This window comes from Pteropus alecto, unplaced genomic scaffold (assembly GCF_000325575.1).
Source record: "Pteropus alecto unplaced genomic scaffold, ASM32557v1 scaffold24, whole genome shotgun sequence".
Taxonomy (NCBI): domain Eukaryota; kingdom Metazoa; phylum Chordata; class Mammalia; order Chiroptera; family Pteropodidae; genus Pteropus; species Pteropus alecto.
Genome location: NW_006439192.1, coordinates 24,634,399 through 24,647,192, shown reverse-complemented (window position 1 = coordinate 24,647,192; position 12,794 = coordinate 24,634,399). Strand labels below are relative to the sequence as shown.

Here is a 12,794-nt window from a genome sequence, read left to right as displayed (position 1 = left end):
AAGGTAGTATCTATACACAGTATTAGGTCAAAATAATTATTTTTGCTAAGGCGGAGAAATTGGTACTATATTTTTTAAACAATAATTACAACTGAAAACTGCTAGATTTTTGGTATATTAAAGAATTTGCCATAACCTGTCTAAAACAGACCTGTAGTGGGTAAAGATTACGATTCTTGTGTGCAATATCAGCTATTCCCAAAGACACACATACAAATCGCATGTAGCTACTACTGGGAATATAGGGAAGGAACTCTTGATTTCTAAGTCAAGTATAGATTCCTCATTCCTTTTCATGATCTTTTCATTATATCTCTGTGGACTTGGCCTAGACACAATTACCTTATGTTATGATGAATTAAAGATATCTCATCTAATATTTAGTTTTTAAGGTCCAATTTACACATTCTCTACATTACAATATGACATGCATTCCATAAACAGAAATCTTGTTCGTGAAATCTATTCTGTTGCAGTTTAGGTCTCGGTTATAGAACACTGCATTTCAAGTACTTAGCAAAAACAAAACAAAATGAATTAAAAAAAAAAAAACAACAGCCATCTGAGAATTAGTCCATCAGGGTTCTTAGATTGTCCACATTCCTATAAGTAACATTTCAGTTAGCTCAGTTAGTAGGTAAGGAGGCTGCAATAGTTTCTATTTATAAGCTCAATTTTTCTTCAGCAGATAGACATTTTGGCTTGAAAACTGAACAATTTTCTACGTGGAATTTTTAGAAAATTGTGCTCATCCTAAAAACAAAATACAAATAGGTAATGAGATTCAAAGAGTTGTATAATATAATCTATTTACTTTACTCCAATTAATACATTTTGTAGAAAACTGTGACTGACTTCCACAGAATCTCTATGGCTCAATGCTGAAGTTCTTTTTCATCATTTGCTTCAAGCCCAGACCACTACTAGCAAAGCTTGTTTATTACAAAAGTGCACACAAAAAAACAAGAAACTATAAACTTACTTAGCATGTTTCCACTCCCTTTTTCCCCCTTCTGTCCTTTTTGTCCAGAATTTCCTTGAAAAAAAAAAAAAGATAAAAAAATAACATTTTTATAATTAGGACAATTCACAATGCTTGCTTTTAATGGAAACAGAATATCACAAGGTAATCTAGAATATCAATTTATAACAACCTATAGAAATTTAAATGTAATTATAATGTTGATGGTGATCATAATAATTATTATTATATTAAACATCACTGTTATATCATTTTAGAAGGCCTATTACAAACCTGACTCTGTTCTGGGTAGGTCCTTTGCACACATTATCTCAAATTACGTACAAAAGCATTAAATGTCTCACTTTCCTAAAGCAGGCAAAACTGAGGTATAAGCAACTTGGTTTGGGCGTTTTCATCTTTTTCTTTTTGTTTTCCTTTGACTGTGACTTTCTTCCTCCTCCAGGAAGCCTGATGTCTTCCACCTCAATCTAAGCCTTGTCTTTTTATTCCCATTACACTTTATCTATTTTATTTTTCATTTCCTGAGATTAGTGTGTCCCACAGATGGGCTGTGAATGAATTTCTGGGAGTGCAGTCCCTGACCTATTGACTCAGAAACTCCAACGGTAGAGCCCAGTAAGCTGTTTTAACAGACCCTCCAGGTGATTCTGATGCCAGCTAAAGTTTGAGAACCATAGACATAAAGAAATTCTATGTATCTTTTAGGCCAGTGCTAACACTACTTCCTCTGTAACACGCCTTACTGTTCGGAATTAATCACTCCCTACTCTCATAGCGTTTTTGTCCTGCTTCCTAAATGTTTATTACTTACCGCATTGCATTATATCTAATTGTTTCTGCATTTTTCAGTCACCTCATCCTTGAGGGCAGTGGCTATGCTATATTTACCTCCAACACAGAGTGAACCCTCATGAAATTTTATTGACTAGGTGAATGAATGAATGAATGCTCTCTCAAGTACTTTGGCTAATTGAGTATTTATTGAACTCCAGGAGTTTGAGAGTAGAAAAATTAAAACTTGTATAAGCTATAACTAACAACTGATATGTATATACAGCTTGCTTAGTGACAGAAATTGTATGAAACACTTTAAGATACCTATTGATCCATTTGATTTTTACAGAAATTCTAAAATGTGGATCCTCTTATTGGCCTTTCTTTTGTAGATAAGAAAACTGAGACACAGGTGAACGGAGTGAAGAGGTAGACTTTAGGTATAGGATTCAAATATGTACTATGCTATCTCTATAAAGTACAAAGGTGTACTATGCTATCCCTGTATTTTCCAATAGGGCAAGGAAAACATTAGGTATGAAATAATTTATGTGCTGCCATGAAATTTAAGGTCAAACTACTTTGACAAATGTTTAATCCCCCAAAATGAACAACCTAAGATCAGATACTTCACAAAATATTTATAAAGTCATCTGTTTGATTAAACCTTACTAGAGAGGTCATTGTGAGAAAATTTCTGGAAGTAAACTTCTCAAGAGTGGGAAACTAGCTTGTCTTGTATTCCTACTTCCAAGCACAGTATATGAGACAACATAGGCACTCAGTAAATAAGATAAATTATTTCTCACTAAATCAGATAAGTTGTGCTACAGTTACATGTCTCTTCTGGGTTTATTCCCAACTTCTCTGACCACTTAAGGAAAAAAGTTTTGCAAAACAGACTTGTGAGGAAGACCTTCTTAACGTTCCTAAAATTTCTGCCATTTTTCCCCTTTTTGTGTAGACTTTCTAGAAAGACAAATTAGTAACTCTGATTTACTTATAGTTCATAGTGATGTTCATTTATAAAGTTAATCTTTATGATTTAATGTAAATAGGAAGTTACAAATAGACTGTACCAGAAAGATCCCAAAATGAAATCTTACCATGATTTTGCCAGGTTCAGTAAATGACTAGCTATTGGAGATAGATAGTAGACTAATACACTATTTAAAACTTAGAATACAGATAAAATGTTTTCTCATTCACAGAATTATTTTGAATTATCTTAGAATCTATAAGTAGCTTTTGTAATTTTGTTAAGTTCAAGGTTTTTAAATGTATTTATCTATCGAATATGAATTGCTCATAGAGGAAATTCAGCAATTCCTAGATAATGCAGATCATTTCAAACAAATTAATAGACAAACACTTCTTCCCATGTTGCCAAAAAATGCCTGATTAAAGCTAGACAGTTTTAGAGATTGTTAGTACATAAACACATCATTCAGTTCAGGTAATTGGGTTTCTGGTGGAGACTGAGTATGGGTTGCTTATTTGTGTTTAGCTAATATTTCTCCAAGCCTAATTGCCATTGACACAGTACATAAGCACTGATACTATCAAAAACACCTCAACATACCTATTAGAATTGCTAAATCCAAAACATTGACAATACCAGATGCTGGTGAGGATGTGGAGCAATAGGAATTCTCATTCATTTCTGGTGGGAATGTCAAATGGTATGGCCACTTTGGAAGATGGTTTGACAGTTTCTTACAAAACTAAATGCAGGTTTACCATGCAATGCATTGATCACACTTCTAGGTAAACTCATGTACACACAAAAATGTGCACATGAAAGCTTAAAGCAGCTTTATTTACGATTGCCAAAACTTGGAAGTGACCTATTATAAAGGACTTTAATAGGTAAATGGATAAATAAACTGTGGTACATGTATATACTAGGATATACCAAACATTAAAAAATAAATAAGTAAATGAGCTATCAGGTCACAAAAAAGCATGCAGAATCTTATACACATTCACCTAAATTGATAAGTGAAATAAGCCGGTTGAAAAGATTACATATAGTATGACTCCAATTATATGACATTCTAGAAAAGGCAAAACTCTGGAGACAGCAAAAAGCTCAGTTGTTGACAAGGGATGATGATGAGTAAATGGAACAAACCAGAACCATGCAGGATGTTTAGGGCAGTGAAACTATTCTGTATGATACTCTAATGGTGGATACATGTCATTGTACATTTGTCAGAACCCATAGAATGTGCAACACCAAGAGTGAACCCTAATGTAGACTGGATTTTAGTTAATAATAATGCATTGTTATTGGTCCATAAACTGTAACATATATACCCCACCAATGCAAGATGTTAATAATAGGGGGTAACTGTATGTGGGTAGGTGGTATATATGAGAACTCTGTATTTTCTCTGCAATTTTTCTATAAACCTAAAACTATTTAACAAAACAAAATGTTTAAAACAAAGAAAAAGAAAATCTCAATGTTAAAGATCCTATTCTCTTGGTCATAATTTACTTTGAAATTAGGAAAAAATAAACATGCGCAATTCTAAAATTTCTGTGCAAAGTTCACAATGTAGTCTTGGGCTACTGGCAAAAGGAATGGAAATAATGTCTTCACATACGTAAACTTTAAAGGGTCTGAATAATGTTGATTATTAAGTATTAATATATAATAGCAGGCAGTTTATCTTGCATAAGATAGGATTTCAGGCCCATCTGTATTTCTCTAATTGTAACTTAACAGGGTTTGAAGGTTTAATTTATATTTTGCTTATTTGTTTTTCTTTGCCAATCTTTCCATTCTCTTTGTTCTAAGATAGAGACCATTCTTCATAGTGATTTATGGTTGTGCAAAGTTTATAAATCCTCTTTTTTTTTCTTTTTTTAACTATTTCCCTTTGGGGCATAAAAATTGGATAATAATTTTTATGTTTCAAATGTTTCAGACCAGAAAATAAACTGCATGTGAGTGCTACTATTCATACTATGATGACCATTGTTTTTGTTACCTAAGAAGCTGAGAAAAAAATATGATCTGGTATTTATTTTACATATTCTATAAAGAAAATACCTGGCCTCCCAGTCTTCCCTGGTGGTCCTGACAATCCTCGACTTCCAGGAAAGCCAATCGATCCCCGATCACCTTTAAGACCTGGAGGACCTGCATGGTTAAGGAGGAAAACCAGTGATAATTCATTTCTCATACAGACTTGAGAGTATAATGAAACAATCTAGTTTCATTAATGAATATAAAATAAGTGAATTTCCAAATGAAAGAATAACATCTTTCCTAAAATTTCATGTGTGCCATTGATAAACAGTAAGTAAAAACATGAGTATTGTAGATTTCCAATAAATAATATTGTTATTACAAATAAAAACATATTAAAAAAAATCTTGGCATTTTAAACAGAACAGTTATATCATCTAATCAGAAATCTTCAAATGGCTGGATTTTGCTGTAGCTGAAATAACTTTGAAATGTATAAGCTAAAAATTAAATTGTCCCAGGAAAAGCACAGCTCAAGCAATAAGAAGTATCAAAAAGCATTTATTTTAATAATTGGGATCCTAGTTCTGGAATACATTATCTCTCATGGACTTGTTCTTACATATTCCACTGTAATTCCAAACAATAACATTACTACATGTATACGTGTGGGGTGTGTGCATAGAGTATGTGTGTGTATAATATATAAATATATCCATAAATGAATCATATATTATATACATATACAAAACCAGGGTTTTACATGCTGAAATAAAAACTTTTTTTTTCTTTTTTTTTCTTTTTCTTTTTTTTACCCTAAATCACTGTGGTGACTGAAAACTGCCTAAAAAAGCGAAAGTTATTTTTTAGTGGAATAAAATATTTCATTCTGGAATCCAGCAGTTTGAGATTAATTATTGTAAAAATCTCATTTTAAGTGTCATTATCAGTTCACAAGATCCTATTTAAGCTAATTTTCAGTTGGCTCCTTGGGAAGCACATTATTAAAAACTGATTATACATCTTTTGCCAAATTCAATCTTTTAATATATTGCCATTAGTTTACAAGTTCCAAGAGGCAGGGCTTATATATATTTAATTTATTTAAAAAATATTTTCTTGAGGTTCATTCATGTAGACTCCTAAATTTCGGCTAGCTATTCTGTAAGAAATATTTAGTTTAAGAAATATATTATTCTAAATGGTTAAGAAATATTATTCGACCTAGTGTAAAACTTTGATTCCAACAGAAATTAAGCAGATAGCCAAAGCAATAAAATGATGTTATATTTAGAAATATTGGTAAAGTCAGAGCACCTGCATTTAATTTAATTATTCAATGTATATTACCTTGTATATATATTGATATATTGTATACATACACACACATTTTGTATTATATATTGGCACACAGCCTAAAAAGGCTTAACATCAGTTCTCAAAGAGGCCGATAGGTTAATATTTATACCTTCCTTCATTATCCAATCAAGGTAGTCATACCTTTGCACCTGCAATTATTAAGATCTGTCACTCATAATTACAAATAAAAATATCGATGCTAAATTCTTATTTCTTTATCTTAGAACATTTTATAGAGTGCCACTCACTGGTGACTCCCATTTTTACCAATTTCTGCATTAATTCAAAAAAATTATACTGAGCACACATATTGTTCCTGCACATTCCTGGAGTTACAAAGATTCTTATCGAAACAGATCTTTCGGTGTGGAGACAGATGGTAAGAACGTTAACAAATAAATAAAGAAGAGAATTTTAGAGATTAAAATTTTAGAAAAACAAAGAAATGAATAGAGAATGCCTTGGGAGATTAGAAAGAGCATCTTCAGTGATGGTTCACTGAGTAAATTATAGTGACACTCGGAATACATCTGTTCAACCAGGGATTATATTACATTTTCAATAGGTGAACGAATGAATTCATAAATACAGCACATATGATAACTTCATAGAAATTACTTGATTATTTGACCTCCATTATGGAAGATGTTTAAGCAGACCATATAGCCTGTAGACTTGTTTGTTTAATAATGTTTGAAAATGTGACCCCTAAATATAAGCACGACTATTGAATTTTATTCCAAGAGACCAGATTCAGCCATTCAAGTGAACTAGCTAATTTTCTGCAGTAATCTATGGCAAGGAGGAAGGGTGTGGCACCTGCTTTTAATCCACAGGCAACACAAGTACATTTTACACAATTATGTCCATTTGGATTCAAATACTGGTTCTGCCACATACCAGCTGCTGATTGTCATTTAAACTTTCTGTGCATCTGCAAAATGGTATATGATTTGTCCCTATATCAAAAGTTCGATGTGATGATTAAAAGAGCTAATAAATGTTAAAACACTTAGAAAAAGTGACTGCCATGTGATAAATGCTTTGTGTTAGCCCTCCTCCTCCTTTTCCTTCTTCAGAGTAATATAATCATTATTTTTGCCACTCTTTTGTGAAGGCCGCTAAATTTAGTTTTGCTTAATGGCATGTACATAATCAGCAGTGACATTTTTGGATTCATTGGTACAATATTCCTTACTCGAATGTATATTTTAACAAGTGCTATCCTTCATAAAGCCTGGGGAGAGAAGCCTTTCTAGGTCAGACTGGGAGTAGGGGTGGGGTGGGATAAAGACACGCATGGATATAAAGACTAATAAAATATGATTCCTGTCTTCCAATATCCACAGTTAGAATGGACTTTATGTCTCCTCCAGAGGCATGATTCATATGGTGGAAAATTCAGGCTATATATGAAAAGTAAACAGCACTGGTTGATGATGAAAATTTTGTAACCAGAGGAGTCTTTGGTTCTCTCTCAAGGCATCTTATGAAGGTAGTTCCTCCTGTGCCTACAGGTCAGGCTACCTTGTGATCCCAATGGGCAGAAACTGCACATTAAATGGCAAGACAATTTCTTTAGGAACTAAGGAGGTATTCTTTCTTTAAAGCATTGCTATCATGGTGGAATAACCCTAAAAGTGGCCCCAAAGTATCTCAGATGAGATCAAGAATTTCTGATCATGACATTCATCATCCTTGTATAATTACTTATCATACTGTAAGTTCTGTGAAGACAGAAACTCTATATTTCTGTGCACAGGATCCAGAGTTTGTGGTAGAGCACTAGGCACAGGGAAAGTCCTCAAAGGGTCAAATATGTTGTGACAGAAAGAAATCTAACTATGGGCAGTGAACACACAATACAATATATATATATACCTTACTGTTGAATTGTACACCTGCAACTTACTGGATTTCGTTAACCAATATCATCATGTTAAAAATAAATTTAATTAATTAATTAATTAACTAACTTAAAAAAATAGAATAAACATTCTTTCAAGTAAAAGATAATAGTTCATTCCGCCTGGTGTACTTCCAAGGAAATGACACTCTGAAATAAATTTCTGTTATATTGTTTTGCGGTCAAGCATATTTTAACATAATATTCATAATATTCACCCAGTACATGAGTAAGAATTGTAATAGTATTGGTTACTTAAGACCACTAGCATAATCACTTAAGTTTCTCAGATTTTCATATCATGGTTGTGAGTCTAGGTGACTTTGACTTTGTCAGGCTGAGTTTGGTGGGTTCGCTTGGACGTATAGGTAGGGCTTTAATAAACTTGTTCGATTCGGGAAGTGGAATTTTCACGTTGGTCTATCATATACTCTTAACCTCCTGATTTTAGTATCTAATACGGGGCAGTTAGGCAATCTGGCAGAGAACAAAACAGAATGCAGCAATTAAGTAGGGAAGAATCCATGAGGAGAGATGTCTGATAACTTGAATACTTTTTTCTGCAGTACACCAAAAAATGGCAACTTCATAATCTAGAGTCGATTTATCACCTCTCTGTTACAAAGGCCTGGATAATGCCTAGTTGTGTCATGAGCAGTACTAACAGCAACAGGCAAAACCCTCAATACAAGACTCAAGGCAGCTTTGCAACGGCATCTGTTTATGGTATCAACAAAAGCTAAAACTTTTAAATCCCTCTTTCTATTTCATACATCCATAGTTCAGAAATAGCTGCAAAAGATTCTCCCAAGACGAAGCTTTGTATGGCAAGTTGTGGCCCAGTCTGAATTGCTGTGGCTGCATTATAAAGCTTAGACAATTGTAGTTTGTAATAGAGGAGCTGACAGACCATTGACAATAGCAACTCTGGCAGCTGGTATAATACTGGTTACTTCACTTGCTTATGATGTTAACACACTATTATTAAGATCTGCCAAATGCTAGTCAGTAGAAAAAGACTTTCATGAATAAAGAATCTTAACTGGCAGTACTTTCAAAGGCACAAAAACAACCCACCAGATATATACAAAATAGGTATATGTTTATTTAAAATAACTTTAAAAAAATAATGTAAACTTTATATATTGGCTTTTAAGTACAATGATGTCAAGGATAGCTGGTATAAAATTCACACTTTTCATTTTTAAAAATTGTTTTTTTGATGTAACCTGGGCTAGCCAATACATTAATCAGAAAGAACATTTTATATAATCAAAAGACAGAAAAATAAGATGAAGTTCATGGTATTTACACATTTTTTTTGTCAGCACAAACCATTCTAGTTATAATTAGACCATGCAATATACACCCCGCTTTCAAAAAGCATGAGAAGTATTTGATTTCTAGCTAAGAATAACATGACGATCATTGTCTTTTTTTTATTGCCTTTTTAATTTTCTTGAGAGCAAAGAAATTTCATGCTCTTTCTTCTTTTCTGCCTTCTATTATCTTATTTTAAAATATTGCTTTCAAGATTACAATATAGAGGAATATAATTTGAAACAATTTGCTCTAAGCAAAATACATAGAATGGCTGACAGCAAAGGTAAAAGTCAACTGCATTCTAGTCAATCTTTACATTCATATTTCTTAGGTTTAGGCAGATATATTCCAGTTAAGTAAGGACTATATAAGGTATGTAATCCAATTTCCCTTTGACTCATATTGGTGGTTGGTTTTTTTTTTTTTTTTTTTTGTATCTTAAAAACCAGATAACTTGCAAATATTTTCAACGTGAAGATGATTTTTATATTCTCTTCCAAGTGACCTAAAGCTGGGTCTTCCACATACTGTTTGCAGTCAGTCCATGATATAGATAGCGCCCCCTACATTGTTGCTCTGGATTAAGCATTTCTCTTTCTTCAGAAACCAAGAGTCAGTGCTTACCATTCAGTACATTATATTGATTAGGCTGCTGGAACAGGTAATCTCCCCCTCAAAACACACACATACACACAAACACACACACACACACACAGAACATTATCAAATAGCTCTTTCCTCACACATACATGCATGTGTATTACCTAGCCTTGTAGTATGTGATTAAATAGTGCCTATTACCATACCGATTGGACCTGGAAAGCCTCGTGGACCATCTTCTCCAGTGAGACCTCTATCTCCTTTTTCACCTGGGGGTCCAGGGGGACCTTTAAAAAATAAATTACAATTACTGATCATATTCTTAAAGCTTTGGTAAAATGGAGTTGTCATTTGTTAAAACAGTTATATAAGTAAATCCAAAGTCTTTTGTTACAAAATAACAATGAATAAGACTGACTTTTCTGAATAGACACATATCTTGTTATTGAGTAATATAATGACCTATACTGATAAGGATAAGATAGCTCTAAATTAAACAACCTAATTATGTATAAATATTTATGTGTGCCTAGCACTTTCCTAGGTTTTCAGAATCTGAGGGCAGGGAAGAGACACTGTGTCAAAGATGGCACAAACCCACATTAGTATTGTGAACATTAACTAGACAGATTTCACTATATTGAGTTAGATGCTGTATGGAAAATGTATAAGTAAGAACTCAGAGGCCATGTGTGATACTGTAAAGGGAAACAAAACTACACACAGTAGACAGCCAAAAGCCATATGGTTGATAGTGACAAACTCAGATATTTGTTAGAGAGATGCAGATCAGCATGAGTAGCCATAACTGAAAAGACTTTATTGAGGGAGTGGGATTTGAAGGGTAGTTTAAAGGTTGGGTAGAATGAAAAGAAAGAGAACTCTGGATAAATGGGACAGATGTAGAGAAAGACATGCAGGTAAAAATGAATAAAGGAATACTTTTTCAAGTAAAATATTAAGTAGAATCCCTAGATAGATATAGATATTATAAAATAAGTTGGAGGAGTTGCAGAAAAAATTTTGACTACGTGGTCTCACAATTTCTTAGGTGCCCTTGAATTCTAAGTTGGATCAACACTGTTAGTTATTTGAATTTTCTGTGCTGAGAAAAACAGATATGTGGTGTTCACTTTAGAATGATGGTACTGAGCATTTCTTTAGAAATTAAAGGTAATCCTACTAGTATTCCCTCTTCTATACAGAGTGCACAGGGCAAGTATTATTCTCTTCATTTAAAGCAATACACTGAGCAATTTTCTTTTCACCTCCAAAAGGAAGAAACAATCCTGGATGCATCACAGAACAATCAAATACCAATATTTTAAAAGAGGCATTTTCAATTGCTGTGGTTCAGCCACATACATAGCCCAAGGACAACACACAACTATATTTAGCATCACTGATTAGAGAGTACTTGTTGATATATTTTAATCATATGGGTAGATGTAACATCAGAAAAATTCTAAGAGGGAACACATAAATAAAGATTATCTCCTAAGTAAATTCTGTCCACTTTCTTTGTCTATTTTGAAGTCTTTGTCCCTGCTTCTCTCATTTTTTTCTGATCTATTTCATTTTTAAGGTCCAAGTCAGGTTTTAGAACCTTCCTTTCCTGGTTACTTAGTTTTTAAGATATTATTGTTCTTCTCAATAGTACATTGTCCCTTTCTCTTCGTACATGATATTAAACAGTAATGTTTTATTGCATTGTCTTTACAAAAGCAACTGTACTTATTATAGAACACATAAAAGCCTAGAAAAGATATGAGAAAAAATATAGTTTATAATTCTATCATCAAAAGAGAATAGCCATTAACATTTAGTTCCCTCCCCCCCCCTTTTTTTTTTTGCATGTGTGTGTTGTTGCATATTTTTTCATATAACCATGATGCAAACTACAGACTACTGGGCATTATTAAGTAATTAACTAGCAAATTCTCTACAACTTAATGTTGGAGACACATATTTAGGCATTGTACAAGAAACGTCATGGGTCTATATCGGTAGGAATCTGTATGCATCTCCTGTTCCATGTAGAATGTAGTTCTTCCCAATGAAGGCAGTTCTTCCACAATCATGAACATAGCAGCCGTTCAATCTCCACACAGTTTTGATGGAGGGGAGAAGCAGGACAGAAAGACTCAGTTTGAAGCCTAAATTTTGCTGAGTGTATTGAAAGGAAGCAAATTCACCAAAGATGGTGTTTTTTAAAAAAAGTGGACAAGCAAAGACTTTGATTTAGTAATTAGGGTTCTAAAGCAAGACACAGACATTCCAGGAAAAACTAGAACGTGAGACAAGAAACAAGGGACACACAGATTAGATCTATGCTCTTAACATCTGAGATCAAGAGTTTACAGTTTCTTTAGTAAGTAAGCAACAAAACTCTTTCATAATTATTATCCTTTCAATTATTTTGCATGTTACTGTGTATAGTAATTGTATATAGTTCTAATATTGGTGTATTAGTTCAATCATAACAAATGCATCTGTTATTTCATAACATTCAGAGTTAAAAATCCTCCTCTGTGTATTTTTATACAAAATTACTGATACCAGGCATCTGAATCCCAGAGTAAGAAAATGAGGTAAATGTTTTCCTTAAAGAATTCTAACTAGGCGTATTGAGTGCTACATTTTTATTGTTATTTTATTCTTCATGTAACATTAATCTCAGCTATTACATATAGTTTCATTTTTATCCATTGTTATAACTCTTCTACTACCTAGAACAAAATGTGGGAAGTATCTCAATAAATGTTTTCAGTATCTTTTAGATATTTTGAGGGGGTAGAAGTACACAGATCATAAACCACTCTTCTCTTAGCTTCTAGCATAGAACTCGATTTTATATATATGTGTGT

General features: G+C 33.1%; 1 protein-coding gene across 2 annotated transcripts in view; it reads right to left on the bottom strand.

Moving 5' to 3' along the window:
- Nucleotides 1-12,794, bottom strand: part of MSR1 (macrophage scavenger receptor 1) — a 65,275-nt gene that overhangs the window by 26,875 nt on the left and 25,606 nt on the right. For both annotated transcript variants that reach the window (XM_006916427.1, XM_006916426.1), the window contains exons 6-8: nucleotides 10,134-10,214; nucleotides 4,821-4,910; nucleotides 983-1,036 (exon numbers count right to left, since the gene is read on the bottom strand). In XM_006916427.1, coding sequence (XP_006916489.1) covers nucleotides 983-1,036; nucleotides 4,821-4,910; nucleotides 10,134-10,214 — 225 coding nt within the window. The remainder of the gene's footprint in view (nucleotides 1-982; nucleotides 1,037-4,820; nucleotides 4,911-10,133; nucleotides 10,215-12,794) is intronic.